The sequence below is a fragment of the Sebastes fasciatus genome, chromosome 11 (genome assembly GCF_043250625.1).
Source record: "Sebastes fasciatus isolate fSebFas1 chromosome 11, fSebFas1.pri, whole genome shotgun sequence".
Taxonomy (NCBI): Eukaryota; Metazoa; Chordata; class Actinopteri; order Perciformes; family Sebastidae; genus Sebastes; species Sebastes fasciatus.
The window spans coordinates 20,084,842-20,105,183 of NC_133805.1; the positions used below are offsets into that span (position 1 = coordinate 20,084,842).

The 20,342-nt window shown below is 41.5% G+C and overlaps 1 protein-coding gene across 5 annotated transcripts in view; it reads left to right on the forward strand.

Moving 5' to 3' along the window:
- LOC141777291 (phosphatase and actin regulator 1-like) overlaps positions 1 to 20,342 on the forward strand; it is a 59,123-nt gene that overhangs the window by 30,552 nt on the left and 8,229 nt on the right. For 2 of the 5 annotated variants that reach the window (XM_074651423.1, XM_074651421.1), the window contains exons 2-7: positions 833 to 997; positions 9,382 to 9,462; positions 11,736 to 11,939; positions 13,387 to 13,723; positions 15,308 to 15,537; positions 17,377 to 17,533. In XM_074651423.1, the coding sequence (XP_074507524.1) occupies positions 833 to 997; positions 9,382 to 9,462; positions 11,736 to 11,939; positions 13,387 to 13,723; positions 15,308 to 15,537; positions 17,377 to 17,533 (1,174 nt within the window). Of the gene's footprint in view, positions 1 to 832; positions 998 to 9,381; positions 9,463 to 11,735; positions 11,940 to 13,386; positions 13,724 to 15,307; positions 15,538 to 17,376; positions 17,534 to 18,557; positions 19,622 to 20,342 lie in introns of those variants that run through there. The other 3 variants (XM_074651425.1, XM_074651422.1, XM_074651424.1) reach the window with 2 other exon arrangements.

Sequence of the window (20,342 nt, forward strand, 5' to 3'; positions counted from 1 at the left end):
TAGTTTGACAGTTTGATCAGAGTTCGTGAGTTTCGCGAGCAATGATTGACAGCTGCTTAGAGACTCTGATTGGTTGTTTTCCTTCGAGGTTTAAGACTTGCAAATGCTATTAGGAGCACCAGAGGACACAGAGGAGAGTCATTTTTTTAGTCTCAAGCACTACTGTCAGGATATAGTGACAGTTTTATACAACTAACTTTTTATCATATTTCCTCAAAGTTACCAACTGCAGCTTTAAATGTGTGTGTTCAGTTAGTTTTGTAGTAAGGAGACAGAAAAACAGTTCTATATCTAAAGGCATATGTTCAGTTTTTAGATCTGTTCAGCTGATCTTGGTGTTTCGTAAGTGGGGTTGTTTGTTGTCCTGGACTTCAGCATCCTTCAAACATAACATGTCTTCATTTTTTCATTTAATAGTTTGTGTTAGAATAAAAGGCTTTTGATATTACCCAACGGCATGTAAAAGTCTAACGGGCCAGGCTTTGTGAATATTTGATGAGAAGTAGAAAGATTTCCCCTTTTAATGAGGTGCTTATCAGTCTTTTAGTGTGTTTTGGCGAGCTAATGCCAACCGCTCAGTGTGATGATGCAGCCTCAAACTGTTTAGACTCGGAGCGTATCCTTCGTAATGCTATCTGATATGCAGGTTTGTTTATCCTCATCCAGTTACGAGGGAATTCAGGAGGCCACTTGGCACCGATTCGTACTGCTTGGATCTTTCCAAGCAAAAGTGTCTGCTGCATTCACTCTGCGTGGTTACCAGAATATCACCTCCTCTGCATCCTCACCCAAACTAGACCCTGTTTTTCTTTTTTTCATCATTCTCTTACAGCTGAGGAAGTAGAGAGGCTGGCCGCCATGCGTTCCGAGTCCCTGCTCTCCGGCACCCACACGCCACCCATCCGTCGTCGGAGCAAGTTCGCCACTCTGGGACGCCTCCTCAAGCCCTGGAAATGGAGGAAGAAGAAGAGTGAGAAGTTCAAGCAGACCTCTGCTGGTACATGACACATTTTTTCCCTCAATTCTACAGCATGTTTAAAGGGGGACATATCATGAAAAACTCACTTTTCAGTGTTTGGATTTGTTGTATGTATTTGTGATATCCCTAATTCAGACAGACAGTGTGAGAAAAATAATGTTTTTTTTTTAAAGAAAGTATATAAACCGGTTCTAGTAGAAACCCCAAATACAAGTATGAACCTGGAAATGAGCATGACATGTCCCCCTTTTGATATAAACACAAAAATACATGCAGGTGCCATGTGTATTACACAACCATGTTATTTCATGGTTGTTGTGGGAAGGAATTCAGTGTATATCCTCTGGCCAAACGAAAAAAAAAAAGTATTACATTTCAGTCTGCAGGGTTATTGAAAATGCGGCAAATTGATTCAGCAAAAGTGCAGCGTTGGAGTTTGGTGTTTTTGAGGTCTCTTTAGAGTTCCTTTGATCTCGCAGGCCGGTGTTGTCAGGGGGCGAGTGAAGGACATGCTCTCCTCAGAAGCGGCTGTATTTAGTTTCCTCGGCTGGCTGACACATCCTGAATTCTACCGTCAGCCTGGTTGGACAGGAGGAGACACTTTGTCAGACTGCATCTTGGTGGGTTGGAAGCAGAGTTCTTGCTTGTGTAAAAAAAGATGAGCAATTGCGCACACACAAAAGGCCCGAATCCGGTCTGAACAGGACGGGATGTTCTGATTTAGTAATAGTATTAAATTAGCAGCTTCCAGGTGTGAAGTTCCTGAATGAATCAGTCTCGCAAGCACAACACATTTGACTTTTTGGTTGATATTTAACTTTCAGCCAGGATTTGACTGTTACTGTTCCCAGAGTGCTGTTGGGCTGTAGTTTGTGTTTCTGCCCTAACATGGCTCTTCAGCAGTCTCTCTAGACCACGTGGTGTAGACACAAAAGTGCTGACGAAATCTATTTTTGCTTGACTTTTTGACATTTTTACTGTATTTTAATAGAGTGTGTGTACTTGATGAATCACGTAGATGTTTTCTGTTCATTGGTGCAATCATGTATGCTCTGTGATAACAGCATCTCCCCTGCTGTGGTGAAGGACAACAATGAAAAGCTGAGCAACAAAAGGCCGTTTTTTGTTACAGTGGTGTTAATGCACAGTGGAGTTGAGTGAAAAAGCTCTCTTCATTGCTTTTGTTACCCACTTGTTTTGTGTGCATGATGCCGCTGTTTCCAAATAATTCTTTCGCTACTATTGTTCTATTCAATCCTCTTTGATGGCAGAGTGATGGTGGATTATTATGACCCACCAGCATATCTCACTGGAGCGGCCTCCAAGTGGAATTTCTGCGTCGTTTTCGAGCCGTAGGCGGTTGTGTGCATTCTTGCACGTAGCTCCGACGCTCGGGCAGGTTCTTTAGCAGCAGTGAAGCCGCTACAATGGCGCGCACACGCTGTCACATTAATTTCAGCGAGAAGCGTGAACCCGACTTTTAAAGCCCCAAACGAGGGATGTGGGCCGCACTCGTTCAGCCGGCAGTGGAAGAGTAGAAGTCACACAAGCGTGAGCCAGTGCAGTAAATTCAAATGACAGGAATTGGCTCAGGGATTTTTTTTTGAACTGCAGCGGTAACTGTTGCACTTAAATGGGGATTTATTTAAGTGCTGCACAAATAAACACTTTTGTATAAACAATGGCTCAAATGGCTACAGATGTGTAATACGAAGGGGCTGCTAGTAGTGATGAACCGACACTGTAGATTCCTTTAATCCAATTGCGCATCCACAACCCGTTAAAGGGAAAAGATATGAGCCAACAATTAAAAAAACTTTAGTCTGGAGCCGAGTTTTGTAACTAAAGTTGAAGGTGCTTTCTAATTTTGCCCAGTGAATGCTGTATTTTGAACAGCATTGTATTTTATGTCTGCTTCCGCCAGTGGGCCATCAGGATAACAGTAGGCATTCAAATATGTTAATTCCAATACAGGAGCGACCTGATGTTCTCTGCAATTAGGTAGAAAAAAATATGCGCGTGCATCGGCCGAAATTAGTTGGAAAATATCGGCATATTGGCAAAAATCCAGTATCGCGCATCATTATCGACTAACACTCATACGATTTGACAAAGAATCACACAAAAGCACCACTTTAAATCTTGTGTTTACCAGACATGTGCTCACAAGTTTCTTAGAAATAAGTCATTCAGTATGAAAAAGCATAAAAAAAATGACTAATTTGCTAAAGATATCTTAGTCAACTAAGACCAAAACGACTGATTAGCCTACTAATGGACTAAGAGGGAGCAGCCCAGGACTCAGTGTAGTTATTTACACACTTTTAGTCCTCCTGTAACAAGCATGTTGTTGTGATGACAGCTGTGTTTGGGAATCTAGGAAACAGTATTGACTTTGGTTGACCTGTAGCCCCACTATTGATTTTTTTTTTTTTTTAAATTACACATTACACATGCTGCTGTGCATTTGCCCCAATTTAATTTGTCAACGCTAAGATGGCAGCTGTTTATTTATTCACTAGCCTTAAGGTCTGGAATGGGATGACCTCATTTGAACAGATATACTGTAAGAAAAACTGCTGCCACGTGATTATGACCAATACTTGACTAGGGCTGCAACTAACGATTATTTTCGTTAATCTGTCGACTATTTTCTCGATTAATCAATTAGTCCTTTGGTCTATAAAATGTCATAAATGGTGAAAATGTTGATCAGTGTTTTGTCTGCAACTCAAAGATATTCAGTTTACTGTCATAGAGGGGTAATAAACCAGAAAATATTCACCTTTTAAGAAGCTGGAATCAGAGAATTTTGATTTTATTTTCTTAAAAAATGACTATCAAAATAGTTGGCGATTCATTTTATAGATGACTACTAATCAATTAATTGTTGCAGCTCTATAACTGACTCAATTTATTGTACCAATACTTTCAACCTGTTGCTTAAACAAACAGGGGAAAACATGCAGTACGGTAGCACTTTACATTCTTCTCATTAAAGACAAATTGTATGGTAGCGACTCCTGCTGCACTGCTCGGATGCATGCCCCTACGTACTGTCTCCTTGTCTCTGTGATGCCTTATACTGTTGATTATGTTTCACGTGTCGGCGGGGAGCAGACCAGCCACTGGGCATGCAGATGTTGTCGTAGATAATTGGACACTGAGCACAGTCGAGGATTATGAACGTGTTGTGATATTAAGCAGATGAAGGCCAGCTCTGGGGGACCGTACTCTTCACCTCAGGAAGGAAGGAAGGAAGGAGGGCCTGACAGTTGGACGTCTTATCACGCTGTCTTATCGTGCTTGGTGCATTCTCACAGCGAGCTCGTATCACAAAGAGATCTCACCAGGCGGAGATTCATCAAAAGAACATGATGTTATCTTCATTTTTATTTCTAATCCAATTAGTAAGCATTAGAAGAGCAGTCGTCCAAATGCCCTATTCTTGCAGTTTATTAGACAAATCCCAGATGTCCTACCTGTCCGTTGATCATTACAACCTGCTGTATGTATCAAGGTCACGTTTAGCCGCATCCAAGCTTCGTAACGCTTGAGCTTCTCATTGATAAAAGACTCCATGAAAGTTTTAATGCAGTTTTTTTTTCGTGAGGCTCAAGCTGAGTAGAGAATTGCCTCGGTATATAGAAGCCTCCACTTTGAGCTACTGAGCCTCAGGGTTGGTAGGATGTGTTCTGACTATCTGGGTCACTTCGCAGTGGAATATATTTTCTCTGAAAATACTAAGCATAGTGTTCTCAGATCAATACTGGCTGTACTCAGATATGCCGGTTTCATTTAATATGCACTAAGCCGAGTCTCCCCGATGAGCGTCTAATCCTCTCATCTCGGTTCAGATTGAGTGGCTGCAGCGTTTGGACACCGCTTGGGTCACGGCGGACCGTCCAAAATAGAACTCAGTTGATATTCAATGTGATCTAGAGGACAGTTTAGTTTCTGCTTTTTCGCACTCTTGACATAAAAGATGCATTGTGTGCTCTTTGGTATTAATAGGCCTTTTAATAAAGTTTGTTGCATTGGATAAGTGTACAAGTAATATACCTTATTAGAAACTCACAGTTGATAGTTTGCCATTCTGGTGGTGACCCAGTCAATCTCATTCAGGATCAAAGTTAAAGATTTGGCAGTTTTTCTTATCCACACTGAATGTTTTTTTTGTATGCCTCTCTCAGGACCTTCCTGATGAAATGAACATGAAATTCCACTTCTTGCACGCTATTAATATATTCATTAAATATTAAACAAAATGTGGTTTTTTTTTGCAAGCCCAGCCAGTGTTTTAACTCCTGATGCTCGACCAGCTGCGGTGTCCATTTTACTAACAATTTCTTCTTTCTTTTGTTTTATGAGAACACAATATCTGTCAATCTGAAGACATATCCTCCTCTCAAAGGCTTTTTGAGTTAATGGTATTACGTAACGGTGCACATCCCATGGCATAGCAGTTATGTCATAAAGCTTTGAGTAATTACTTTTCATTTTGGATGAAACGGCAGTATAATCCCTGAACATATTCCAGCGCCGCCAGCCACGTGTCGACCTTTTAGCCCTGGGTTTCCCCACTCTGGCAAAGACTCGCTTGCTGATGTTTTTAAAGAGATTTGTTGTTTTGGGGAACATTGTGCCTGTCACCCAAAAGACTGTTGTTGTTTTTATGCCTCAGTGCCGCTGATAGCCGTGGCCGGAGGCGTTACAGTATGTTTTCGAGTTGTCCGACCCTCCGTACCATTCTCGTGAACACGATATCTCAGGAACGCCTGGAGGGAATTTCTTCAAATTTGGCACAAAACGCCACTTGGACTCACGAGTGAACTGATTTGATTTTGGTGGTCAAAAATCAAGGTCACTGTGACCTCACAAAACACATTTTTGTCCATAACGCAAGAATTCATAAGCTAATTATGACAATTTCACACACATGTCTAATAGGATACAATAATGAACTGAGGAAATTTTGGACAAACATGGATGCAAACAGCAACTTGACTTGTTGGTGGAGGCAATTTATGGACCTTAAAGGGGAATACCAACCAAATTTAAGAATTCCAATATGTTATTTCCATGGCTGAGGAAAGTTCAATCAATATTTGTGAACATGAGCTACTCTCTCTCAAAGCCAGAAACCAGAGAAGTAAGTCTCAAACTTGTGATTTCCCCATTCATTGTCTATGGAGCAGCTCCTCACTTCTATGACATCACACGTTTGAGTTTTAGCACTCTAGTTTTTGGATTTGGGAGGGAGTTGTCCATGTTTGCTAATACTTTTTGGACTGTCTTAGACCATAGGAATAACATGTATGAATTTTGAAAATGGGTGTAGTTCCCCTTTAAAGTCTAATTGAGGCTGACTTCATGCAAGATCTTTGGTGCTGGAATGAAGTGTTATTGAAGTATTTGTATTTAACGAAAACAGATGGCATAGAGGCTGAAAATAGTATTGTAACATGCATTTTAATGGTGCACATCCTAAAAAAGATTAAAGAAAATTTTGGGATATTGACTTTAGTAGTCAAAAGCACAGCTTCTCATTTAAAGAGTGTTGTGGGAGTTTTATGAAAATTGACTGCCTTTGTGCAGAGATTCCCAAGTTTTTATCACATTTTCAGAGTACTACAAGGTTTGTTTTTCTCATTATCCAGGTACTGCTCAGCTGGCAGACATTATCAATAGAAACCTCTCCGGTTTCTCAACTAAATTTTAATGAAGTTTGAGACTGCACAGGTACAAAGAAGTGAAATGTGTGGTCGCCTGTGGTGCTATGTGGGCTCTAGTGAACTGGCTGCTTTTACTATGTTAGAAATATGTTGATTCTGGGTCAACTGTTTGATAGGTCTATTCATTATCCCCTTGACTTGACCTAATGTTAAATTTGTTACGTCTGCCAGCATTAGCATCCCAAGTAGCATCTACAAATGGCACAATTTCCTTTCATTTCACACTCTTCGCCATTTACCACTTCCTTGGGCTCTGGCGGAAGATGCTTCTTTGTGTGACATATCGGTGATATTTTGGTCACGTATTTCCCCAACCCCCAAAAAATTTCTCGCTGCTTAACTAATTCCTGGCTTGGAGCTGATCTCAAACAGGCTTCTCTTGGAAAACTTTTGAAGTACTGAGTGATATTAAACATCTGATATCCTGGAGGAACTCATAATGGAGCGTACTGTTTGATGATAACTGGCTCTGCTGGGGTAGTTTCCAACACTGAAGCACAGAGGATCCGCCCGTCTGACGTTTGCATGACTCTCATTTGTCTTTTTTAAATTGTGGACTCTCAGCAGTCGGTTTTAAATCCACAGTGTTGTGACTGAGGGCAAGGAAAAGAGAGGTCAAGCTGTCAGTGTTTTCATGAATCCACACTGAGGATGTATTAGCATTGAACACAACGCCCCTCTAATAGAGCTTGGACGAGACTCCTGGGTCATATGTAAAGCACACATGGCTCAATCTGTGATCGCCCTCTTAAGCAGGAGCTACTGAGGTCTGCTCGGAGATTCCTGCACGGTGTGCTCAAGTGTTGATCCTCACTCAACATTCGTAATTAGTTTCTATGCAGGGGTAGGTTTTTGAAATTACTAACATGATTTTTAACTGCTTTTTGTTCCGCCTACTGATAGAAGACGTCAAGTGCCTCGACTTTTGAAGCCTAAAAATAGAAGCAGTAGCTATGGGACACGCTATCTTGTGCATAATACATTACAATGAGAAGCGCTGTTGGAATATCTCCTCCATCCTTTATCTCTGTTGTTAATCAAGGTCCCGTTTTTTAAGCTTTAGGTGTCAGAAAAAAAGTCCGTTTCACAGATTATCTGTAACAAAATCCAGGATTTTAATGCTGCTGTTCTCTCAACTGAAGTTTCTTTGATTCTGATATTTATCTGATAAAAGATCAAGAGATGTAACATTACACATTCATGTACACCAAGAGCAATAATATACTGGTGATTAGGGCTGAACGGTTTTGAAAAAAAACATCTAATTGTGATTATCTTGACTGACTGCGACGTGATTTGCGATATTAGAGGGAATGATAATTTTTACATAATTTTTCTCCTTTTCATTGAAAAACATATTAAAATGATTATGGTGTGATCTGTTTTTTTGCAGGGATTTGTACCAAAGAAAGATTTTTTTCTTAAGTCTGTAGAATATAATGTGTTGGCCAGGTCATCTCTGCAGCATGACAATATTTAATTTAAAATGGCATTTTGACACACATTTCACCTTTTTATAAAAATATTGCGCCTACTGCCATATTGTGTGTTGATAGATTTTCAATTACATGTGTAGCCCTACTGGTGATACAGTCGTGTTAAGGTAACTTGGCAAAAAAAATAAAATGCATTTACTTTAGGGCTGTCCTCGACCAAAGAAATTCTTAGTCGACTAACACAGTTAGTCACACAGTTTCTCCTCAAAAGCACCACTTTAAATCTGTTTACCAGAGATGTGCTCACAAGTTTCTTAGAAATAAGTCATTCAGAATGAAAATAGCATAAAACAATGACTAATCAACTAAAGAAATCTCAGTCGACTAAGACCAAAACGACCATTAGTCGACTAATGGACTAAGAGGGGGCAGCCTTCATTAACTTAAAGGACAAGTTTGGTTTTCTTATTGTCAAATAAAATACAAAACCGATCAATGAATTGATCCTGCTAACAAGTATCACCTGTGTAGCCAAAGCCTTATATATGTTATTATCGCCATATTCCTCCATTGTTGTCCTCCAAAACTATTAAAAACTAGAATAGCCACATTGTTGCACTGGATGACATGTTCCTTCATTACAAATGAGTGAACATGGGCATTGTGGTTTATTTTGTGTCAATTCCACACCATTCTGCTACTGTGAATACTCAGTAGCCCACCAAATGTGTATTGATCCTTGGCTGAAAATATTCCCCAAAAAATTCACTACTTACTCCTGTATGAATAACCTTTGCTAAAAACTACAGTGCCCAGCTGTTTTAAGGATCTATTAGGCCATTTAAAAACCCATTTGTTCAGTTGGAACAAATGGGTTTGGGGATGAGTGCCACAGACAGAATAGTGAAGACTAATGGATCGTTAGTTTTGGTCTTTTCATGGGATTTGTTGACAATAAGAAAAATCTAGAATAATCCCTGCCCTATCTCCTGTTTTCAACAAAAAACTCTGTATCCTATTAAATTGGAAAGAAATCTTGTACAGGATATGGAGATTTTAATGACCATGCACTGCTATCAGACTGCTAGGTATAACCAATATCACTTGTGAAAATCTGCTAAAAACCATGGCTCGTGATAGCAAACTATTTTGCCTGCGGATCTTTTTCAGTCTTGTTTTGTGTCATTTAAAATGAAAATGACTTTAACATTATTCTCCTTTACCCCCTCAGCTTTGGAAAGGAAGATGTCAATGCGACAGAGCAGAGACGAGTTGATCAAGAGAGGAGTGCTGAAAGAGATCTTTGAAAAAGGTGAGCTGATGTTCTACGGTTACAGTCTGATTTAACAGAGCTGGAAACTGTCTCGTTTTCAAGTAGAAACCGCAAGAACGGTAGACGGGGTGCATTAAAGTCGTCAGTTATTCATCATCTCCTCATTAATCAGCCGTCTCTGAAGTGCGCTCTTCAAGATTTGGCACAGGGCATCTAGAGATATTAATCTTTCATTATAGAAATTTTGTAGGGTTTTAAAAAGTCTTTGATCTTGATTTGATGTGCCTTAGACACCCCATTTTAAAAGCTAGAGAGTATATTTGAGGCTGACGGCAGAGCGCTCCACGCCCCGGGACATCAAAAATAAAGTTGGTGAAGCTGAGAAAGTCCATTGGCTCTTGCCAAGATGTGAAAATGTGTTGCCTTTTTCATATTTTATTGTTTTATAAATTGAGCTTTTTGGACAATGTTCAAAAATTAGAAGAAAGCTTCAAACTAAATCAAGTACATGTATAAATAGAATATTGTATTCATAGAGTGCTAGCCACTTCTCCTTACATTAAAGCTGCAGTGGGTAGAATTTCAGCAAATATGATTAAAAAAAGTTATTTTTATAAAACACACTATATCCTGACAGTAGTGCATGAGACAGGTAATCTGAGAAAAAGCATGTGCCTCTATGTCCTCCGGTGCTCCTAATGGCATGGAGACCGGAGAAAAACAACCAATCAGAGCCGAGCTGGAGCCTGACGTCTCTGAGCAGCTGTCAGTCACTCACAAACGGTCAAACTAGGCAGCGCTGATCAAATATGAATCAATATTCTGTGACTGTAATGCCTATTTCTCTCCTCAAATGTTTTCAGAATAATCTTGTAGTGTACTGTTTAGCTGTAAAATGAGAAAGTTTGTGACCCGGCAGCCATGTTGAGATCAGTTGAGGCAATACCAAGCACCGCCCACCAGTCAGAGCTGTTGAATGAACAGCCAATAGGAACGCTCTCTCTCTGAAATGACCTGTGATTGGCCAAAGTCTGCCGTCACGGACTAGATTTTTTAAAAGCTGAAAACAGAGCCATGAGGAGGTGCAGAAGTCTAGTTTTCTCTCAGAACACTTGAATTACAATATGATGAAAGGTCATTATGGATTTTTTGCCCAATGATGGCAAAAATATTCTGCCTACTGCAGGTTTAAAGTACCATGCGCACCTTAAGCTTCCAGACACTGTCCAGTTCAGTGAATTGGTCAAAACTTATAAACTGGATATCTACCACCCCTATTTTTGCACAATAACTGTGCCACTCCTTAATATGCATATTAATTAGGCCAAATGTGCTCAATTCTCCTGCCCAGTGACAACCTAGTTTCCATAATCATAAAAAAGCTTGTGTGCGCACAGCTTGATACATCGGCAGTGGTTATTTTTATGCATACAAAGCAAACAGTTACTATATCTCTGAAGTCTGTATTGTTTTATCAGCGCTGATGTATAGACGTACCACACAGCTCACTTTGTTGTCACAGTTCTACCTCTGGCGTGCTCAAAATAGAAATAGATCCGTATAGGGGCAAAAATAGAACTATATTATAAAGAAATCCCATGTTGGCAGAAGCATGTTAACCTTTCATCTGATTGGCTGCTGGATTGTAATCGGCTTTGATTGTAAATCTGTGTTCCTGGATTCCATGAGGCACACGCCAGAGTTAAAATGGTACAGAGTCCGCCATCAGATCTTTACTGACGAAGATGCTTCAAAACGAGGGTCTTTGAAGGTCTATCTGTATGACAGCTGGTTACAATGACAACTCCTGACTTGAATATGAGATAATGGTAAGAATAAAAATAGCAAAAACTCCCACAGAAGACTTTCTGAATGTTAAAAAGTCTGGAGACTTACCTTTCTCCCCAAATATGGGGGTAAGCATTCTCTTTTAAAAGGCTGTCAGGATGAAATTTGGGAATATAAATGCATTGTTTGTCAGAAATATATGAGCAGCGTTGTGAATTGCACTGTCAGCCTTAACATGTGATCATGCAAAATCCATCAAATGGCTCAGCGCTGCGAAAGAATTAAAAAGCAAAAGTTCTGTCAAACTGCTTGGCTGACGCTGTTCCTGGGTCTGCTTTGTGCTGATAAAAGGCTCTCGGGTCGTTAAACAGCCTTTAGCTTTCTGAATCCACTCCCCATTGTCTCCAAACTCAGCACCCTGAGTTCATTTTCAACTTTGTTTGAACAAACAGGCTTCTCGGGAAGTTTCTCGATGCTTGTCAGACTTTCATTTTTTCTCTTTGTGTGTGTGTGTGCGTGTTTAGCGACCGTTGAGTTCCGATCCTCGATGGACGGCGGCGTCTGCACTCAGGAGTCCTCTCTTAAGTCATCTATGGTCATGCCCAGCAAGAAATCTGTCACCTACAAGAGTGACCATCAGGATATCCCCGCCAAGCCGTCGCTGTACCACAAACAGCCTCCCGCTCTCCCTCCAAAGCCTTTCTCTAGGATCCCAAACCATAGCACAGGTCAGTGGTCTTAGTTAATGCTCAGTTTCACTTCTTCCAAACCAATATACAGAATTAGTTGTACCCTACTCGTTACTAGGGCTGTGTTTTGGCAAGAATCTAGTGATACGATACTTATGATACAGGGGTTACAATTCAATATATTGCGACACTGTAAGCAAGGCGATATATTGCAATCTTATAAAGTATAAAGAACACACCACCATTGCGTTGTTATGCAATCAGAACAGTGGGATTTGCATTTATCACAGTCCCTGTGACATCCAATGTCTTAGCACTACTTTGAGAAGACGCATACACTGAGAGGTAGGGATGTCACGAGAACCGATACTTCGGTACAGAATCAATGCCAAAATTCTGGAAATGTGACAGTACTCGTTTGGTATCGTCAGGGCTGGAGACTAAAGGCGTCCCGGAGATGATAGAAAATGTATTTCGAATGCTGTAAGCTCACTATCGACGCGTTTTTCCCTGATAATGCTATATTGTGAAAACAACTAATCCGTGTTGAAATCGGCAGGACGAGAGCTAGTTGACGTTAGCTGTTGGCTCCGTGCAGGACTGTGCTGTTTACTGGCTGCTAACAGCTAACGTTAACTAGCTCTAGTCCTGCCGATTTCAACACAGGAGGTGCCATTGATTTACATTGTGATGCGTTCATGGTCAATTCAGTATTGAGTATTGGGCGAAGGTAAATTATAACATTATCGTGATGTGTTCAAATGTAATCTTGTAAAATGTAGTTTTTGGAAAGAAACTTGAATAAATCCAGTTGTTTCAAGGAGATGTTTTTACAGCAATATAAAATAGACAATAGAGGGAATTATGACCTGTTTAACTTCCTAACAAAATCCAGTATGCAAATGGTAATAAAGGAGTGTATGTTGAAGTACATGGGATTTATTGTTTTACTTTTTCCCGTAGTATTGAATTGGTATCGAGAACCGTGGAATTTCACTGGTATTGGTATCGACTACTAAATTTCTGGTATCATGACATCCCTACTGAGAGATAGGAGGAGTATTGACTGAGTTAATCTTTGCATGTAAACTATTAATTAAAATTAATGCAGTGTTTTTGAGATTCGATACAGTTTCACAAAACCTAATATCCCGATCCTCGTCATTTTTTTATATTTTATTACATCCCTACTCGTTACTATACACAGTACTTGTTTTGGCTGCGGTCATGTGCACAGGATTATAGTAGTCTCATTAAATTCCCCTGAGGTTGGGTCACTTGGGCTCTCTGTCATTGTCAATCTGTCAGTCAGAGGAAAGTGGCATTACCCCGGCCTAATTCCCACCGCTCTGCCCTGAGGTCTGAGCCACGTCTGATCGTCCGTGAGCTCCGTTTATCTGTCTGCACCAGCAAAGTGTGGTGGATGTGATATAAGTTAACCCGGTATAAATGTTCTTTCTGTCCTGTTATACTTTTTTCTTTCTAGATTCTTGCCAGCCAATGAAGTTGCCCTGCATGCCCGGGGGAAAGCACTCTCCGCCCCTGCCTCCCAAGAAAGTGATGATTTGTGTGCCTCAAGGGGGGCTGGACTCCCCGTCTCCGTCCCCCAACCCCCTCTGCGCTCTCTCACAAAAGTGCGGCCCTCCGCAGGGCGTGCCCCATCACCACGGCACCCTGTTGCCCTCTCAGCTAGCCGCTCTGTCCAGTCTCCACCAGAGCCACGGTCACCCGCTCCAGCTACAGTACGGCAGCTTGCACGCGCCCAGAAGCATCATCGAAGAGCTCAACAAAACCCTGGCGCTCTCCATGCAGAGGTTTGAAAGGTTAGTAGCAGTCGGTGCTCAGGTCATTAAAACTGATTGTCCTCCAGGGAAGGCTGGGAGGGATTATTATGGATCAGCTTCTGTTTGTCTATCTGTCTGTGCTTCACACATAATATCTTAACTTTGATATGTGTCAATGTTTCATGCTGGAATTTAAAATATTACACAGATGGAAAATATCGCTTGTTATTACACGGCTTTGTTGAATACACAAATTAGCTACAGCTAGAAGTCCTATATACATTGCACTTTAATTAAGTGTATTGTCCCTGTCACATAAATTGGTCAATCACGATCTGTTATTTCTTTATAGCAGACCATTGCTATGGGCGGAGTTCTCATGTCAGACTCTGGCGGACAGTTTTGTGTCAAATTATTGATTTCTTAAGTAAGTAGCCGTGCAATAAGCGGGATACAGCGAGCCGCATCGCCCTGTCGGGGTTTATTTCGCAACAATGAACGGCTCACTGTACATTATCCCTTACATACTGATTGGCCCAAAGGATTGCCAGTGACATGTTTCCTTTTATAAACAATTATTTTCCTTCATTTGATCAGTCTGTGGTTGATTCATCTCTTGTTTGTAAAAGCTGTTGCCAAAACAGCACTAATCAGAGTAATTACTGAGGGAAAAAAAGCATTGTAATTAGCATAGAGTGTGCTCTTCATTAGGCTTTATTTTTTGTGGCAACTTGGTGTTATTGAGGTCGCATCCTGCCATGTAGCGCCGGTGTACAGGTCTAAATCAGCACACTGCCTCTCAGGGCAGCATGGCCTAATTTTGTGAAGGAAATGTGTGTATGTGTGGGCACAGGCTCACAGAGTAGGCGTCCCTCCAGCAGTTGGCCTGACATAACATGACCAGCTGCTCTTTACAAGAGCTGCCTTTCTTCATGTTTTGGAGAAAAAGGGACAGGGTAGCGGATTGGACGTTACGTAACCTCGTACATTAGGATCTCTTCTTCACCAAAGCCTTTTGGGGGCGGGGATAAGGAAGTAATGGTCTCGACATTGCTCACAATTAGTCTGAAAGCTTGATTACGTAACGGCGGCTCGTCATAAGAAGCTCCAACTAGACTGTGATTAATCAATCTATCAAATATGTGACCAGTTGGCACTTGCATGTAAATGATGGACTCCTGAAAGTGAATTCCTGACGCCTTGTTTTGGATTATAGAATAAATCAGTTCCTCTGTGTAGTTCAGAGGATTGCACCGCGTTGCGTAGGACTGCACAGAATTGTACTCGGTCTGTATTTCAAGCGCTTTGTACTCCAGTTTCATTCAGCTGGAGTTATAGATCTCCTCTCCCTCTATACTTGGATTAAAAACCCACTAAGCTCGCATTGTGCCAGAATCCCCTTTTATTGTTTTAAATCACTTCCTTTTCTGTGTTGAGAGGGTTTGTGAGGGTTATTGTTTCAGTACAATATTTACTGACTGTAAAAGATGATATAGAGCTGAGCTTGATATGTGAGTTTTCTCATGTAAACTGGATTTTTGAGGGGGGTGGACTGGCTCATCCTCTTAGCAAAAGCCAAATGGTATGGCCAGAATAAGAATGTCCCATTACATTAATGCCCAGATCTCGTTTTCCTCCCTTTCACTCCGCTAGCTCTGCGTTGCACGGCGTCGGTCAGTGTCTGCCACTGGACAGGAGGGAAGTGCCGTCTGTGATCATCGACTATGAGGACGACAAGGAGAACATGCCCAACGAGTGCGACTACGAAGATCTGCCCAGCATGTATAAGGACGAGGACGACGATGTGGATGACGACGAGGATGACGACGAAGATGACGACACGATATTTACAAGTGAGTGGCAGCAGTTACAGTGACCTCGAGACTTTAACGTTTAAATTACACAAACGAAGAGTTGATTGCAAATTCAAGTCAAGATCCTTAAAGGGACAGTGTGCAGGATTTCGGGGGGGATCTATTAGCAGAAATTAAAAATAATATTCATAACTATGTATTCATTAGTGTATAATCACCTCAAAACTAAGAATTGTTTAGTTTTCATTAGCTTAGAATGAGCCCTTCATATCTACATAGGGAGCGGGTCCCCGCCATATTGCTCAGCTATGTTTCTACAGTAGCCCAGAACGGACAAACCAAACACTGGCTCTAGAGAGAGCCTTTCATGTTTTTACGTTACCTGAAGGCCACCGTAGTTCTATGACACGCTTGTGAAACTGCGGTAACGTCAAGTGCAGAGTGCAAATCCGTGGTACCACCAGCCCCCATCTGACTTCTGTTGCTCCTAAAGTAGTGTTAGTATGGTCAGGATGGCCTCTGAGCGAGGCGAACGGCGTCACCATGGCTTTGCCCTCGGCGGCTCAAGTTACCGCAGTCTTGGAAAGGGAGGAGTGAGCGGATGGGTACTCAGTTGGTTGCCATCTCCAACCACACCACTAGACACACTTTTAAATATATCAACAGAGATTTATAACCTGCCTATTTAGGATTTTTCTTTCTATTTGTTGTCAAAGGTAAAGGCAGGTTGTAGAAAGGAACAAAAAATATAAACGATGTACCTCGGCAAGAAAACTCTTTGTCTATGTTGTTGATGAGGATAGCTCGTGTTTTACACATATGATGCTTGACTGATCCTGATCGACAGCACTGCCAGCTTCACCTGAAGGCTCCTGGATCTCAGATTGTAGTTTGACCTTCAAAGCAGCGCCAAAATTAGGTTCACACAAGTGTATCCAGAATCATGCCGTCACCCATGGAAACACTCACAGCCTCTCAGCAAAACTGCTGAACTGTGCAAAGCTGTTTGTGTCTTTGACACTGTATCCTTGTTTTCACATGGGAGGATGTCGGGAGATTTAAAGCTTGTGATCGGCCATGTGTGAAGGAATCGTTCAATATGCCACATATATGACTTTAAGGGGCATTGAACGTATGACTTAAAGGTACAGGACACCTGGTGTAGAGTCTTGTAGTGTTTCATGTATTATGCAAAGCATCTGAAGTTACACATAGTTTAGACCCAGTGTTTCCAACCTGGGGGTCGGGACCCCACAAGGGGTCACAAGATAGATCTTAGGGGACGCCAAACAGGTTGATTTTTTTAGATGTTCCTTTTGTTACATGCAAATTATTGGAAAACTGTACCTTACGACAACTTATTCTGAAAAAAAAAACTCAGGAAGAGAGTTTGGCTGACCCAGCCATAACCTCGAGCAGTGGTTCACAACTAGGGGGTCAGGTCCCCCCATGGGGTCGCTAGATAAATCTGAGGGGTCATGAGTAAACAGGTTAGGGAAGCAGAAGAAATAAATAGTAGTTCTGCTGCACAAAATGGTTTATTATTTTTTCTAATCAGTGATTTTACTAAAACTTTAAAAAAATGAAAGAAAATCTGAGTAGGAAAAATAACTGTTTGGTCGAAGAGAAAAGGTTGGGAACCACCGGTTTAGACCATACTCGGGGTAGAGCAGTACTCCATATTTGGATCCTTTTTCAAACATTTTGCAACTACTGTACTTAAATATCAGCATCAAAACCACGAAATCTAAATGACAAACAAGTGAGAGGTGCAGTAGAATGACGAACGCAGTCGAGGAACATATTGCTAAATGAAGACCCAGATCTGTGCTTCATGCCTGCAGCTCCTCTCATGTTTGACCATGGTGTTTGGTTTAGGTTCCCTGGCTCAGAAGGTGCTGAGGAAAGACTCCCTGGCCATCAAGCTGAGCAACCGTCCATCCAAACGAGAGCTGGAGGAGAAAAACATCCTGCCCATGCAGACAGATGAGGAGAGACTGGAATCTAGGCAGCAGATAGGCACCAAACTCACACGGTGAGCACACACATGCATTTTTAAACTTGAATACATTTACACACACATGCACAATTTATGGGCCAAATATATTCAGTAAAGCTTGTTGATGTTGCTGTAGCCAACTCAACTCTATTGATGCTGGAAAACAGCAACAAAACAAAGCTTTTAGTCTTACTTTGGGCTGACGACGGCCCATAATATCCTGGCTGATAGAGTTGTGACTCAGTCCAAAGCCGTTGCAAATGTGAGCCTTTTTTCTATTGAAACACTTTTATGTCCTTTCATTCTTTCCTTCTCAACATCCGATAAGGATAAACGCTTCATCTCGTTCAAATGAGGCTCTGAAAATGGAGCTGACCTAATTTCAGCGATGCAGCATCCCCCTCCACCCCCTTCTCTGTCTTTTTTCTTCTTCTCTCTAGCTCGCTCTCACTCTCTCTCTCTCTCTCCTCTTTCTTCCTCCTGCCTGACTTCCTCCCTCGCTGACTGAATCACCACGGTGATGCATGTGCCAAACTATCTCCGCCCGACTCCTCCACACAGCAGCACCACGCAAAGCCGCTTCATACCAGCAGTTTACACACATTCTCTCTCTACAGTGGTGCAGTGCGTACAAATCACAGGAGTTTGTGTACATATGTTGAGTTCATGAATGTGAATTCTAGTAATTGAACAGATCACACAACATAATGTTTTTCCCTTCAACGGATCACACGCCTCATTTGATTTCACTCTGCTCTTTGAACACGACTTGCCTGTCTGAATGGAGGGGATGTGAGGACCGCCAAGCGTATGGGTAAAAAATGAAAGCCAGATAGTATAATAAGAGATGAGATGTGGGAAATATGGTAGCAAGGGGGAGGGATGGTGTATCATCCAGAGACATTGGCACACAGCTCACTATTCCCCACTGGGACTGGAACACAGCGCGTGTTCCCAGAAGGCCGGCCTGCTTAGTTGTCATGTTCCCAAAAAGCTCTGTTGTCACTGTGTCCTTTGCACGGTGTCATCTGATTCCTAATTTCACGCTTTTTGCCAACAGCATTGTGTCCTGTAATGTTGTCGCTGGTGCCAGGCCAATCAGAATTGATTCTGGTAACGCTGTTCTAGGACGTGCTGACCTCATCTTACTTCTATTGACCTGATTCACTGTGAAAAACCCATGAGACCCTGTATCTCAAGGGAGAAAACTGAACGGAGCGGCTTTCAGCTTTTCACCCTTGAGAAAGAACTCGGTACTCGTTTTTCTACAGTATCGCAGATACCGCAGATACCGCAGGTACTGGGATCAGGCTCATGACTATAGACAATTTCCCTAATAATGCTACTTTGTGAACAACAAAAATGAGTATTGGGCGAAGATAAATTATAACATTATCATGATGTGTTCAAATGTAATCTTGTAAAATTTTGTTTTTGGCGAGAAACTTGAGGCGGATCACCAGGGATTAATAATAAATTTGCAAAAACCAGTATGTAAACGGTAATAAAGGAGTGTATGTTGAAGTACATGGGATTTATTGTTTTGTTTTTGTCTTTTACCGTGGTATCAAATTGGGTATCAAGAATCGTGGAATTTCAGTGGTATTGGTATCAACTAGTCAATTTCTGGTGTCGTGACATCACACGTTATATTTTGTTTGTTTAAAGTGAAGAAATGACAAGTTGTGGTTTTATGGGTATGTGCGAGACTATTTTTTGGTCGGGAATATACAGTATGCAGATTTCCTGGAATCTTGTCTTCATTGTGAGGTTTCCAGGAAACCAGCAGAAACTACAAGAAAGCAAATAAGCGTGGGTAACTGCAGTAACTGGTAGTTACCGTTACCAGTTTGACGGTAATGCTTTGTGGATTTGTCATAATTAGTGACACCTTTCGCATTACACAGTTATTTGATCCAATGTTAATATAAAAATATTGATTAGTGCAGCTTGAAACCATAGACTGTATATAAAGATGGATGACATGACAGCTCCCCAAAAGCGAAGCCAAAACATTTCAATTGCCCCCTGGTGGCTGGTTGCAGTATAGATAATAAGCCCCGCCCCCTCCATGTTAGCAGATGGGACATGGGCCAAACTAAAAAGTCAAATGCACGTCAAATAATTTTTTTCCGAAGATGGTTTCTGTCATTTTAGGTAGTCCTTATCACGCTGATGTATGTTCTAGTGTTTTTTTGAGAAGTTTGGATTTAATTAGTTATTTGATGCTATAAAAAGGGGGTGAGACGTCATGATTGACCGCTGCCCTGAGTGAAGTCGTCCATCTTTATATACAGTCTATGCTTTAAACACATTAATCCTCCACTTCATAAAACTTTGTGTAACTCCTTATTTAATCTCATTGTGCTCATGTCTCCATACTCTTCATATTGTAACAGGCTGCCTTCAATAAACCTGGTTTTGATATAAATTATTTGGGAAGGAACACCGCTCAGACTGTACTGAGGGGCAGAGAACTGTAGTCTGGGATTCAGTGTTTTGACTTTTCCTGAACGATAACCTCCAAGTGATGAGATGAGACGAGCTGGTCTGAGCACAGACCTGGCTCTGCATACAGTAGCTTACGGCGTCGAGCAGTTCCAGATGGCTGTCAGACCTGAACAAGACAATCATTGATCCAGTGCCTACTATTAGGTCTACTCCCGCAGGGTCCTGACACGGTGCTATAATAAGAGTCCCCAGTTGAAAGCACTTAGAGTGGCCTTTCAGAGGTTGCCTTTGGGTATCTTAGTCATTTCAGCGACTTAACAAATTTGAGATAATCTGTCGATCTCTTCAGATGTTGCCGAAAATAAGAAAATCCGATGGGGACAGTATCTGACTG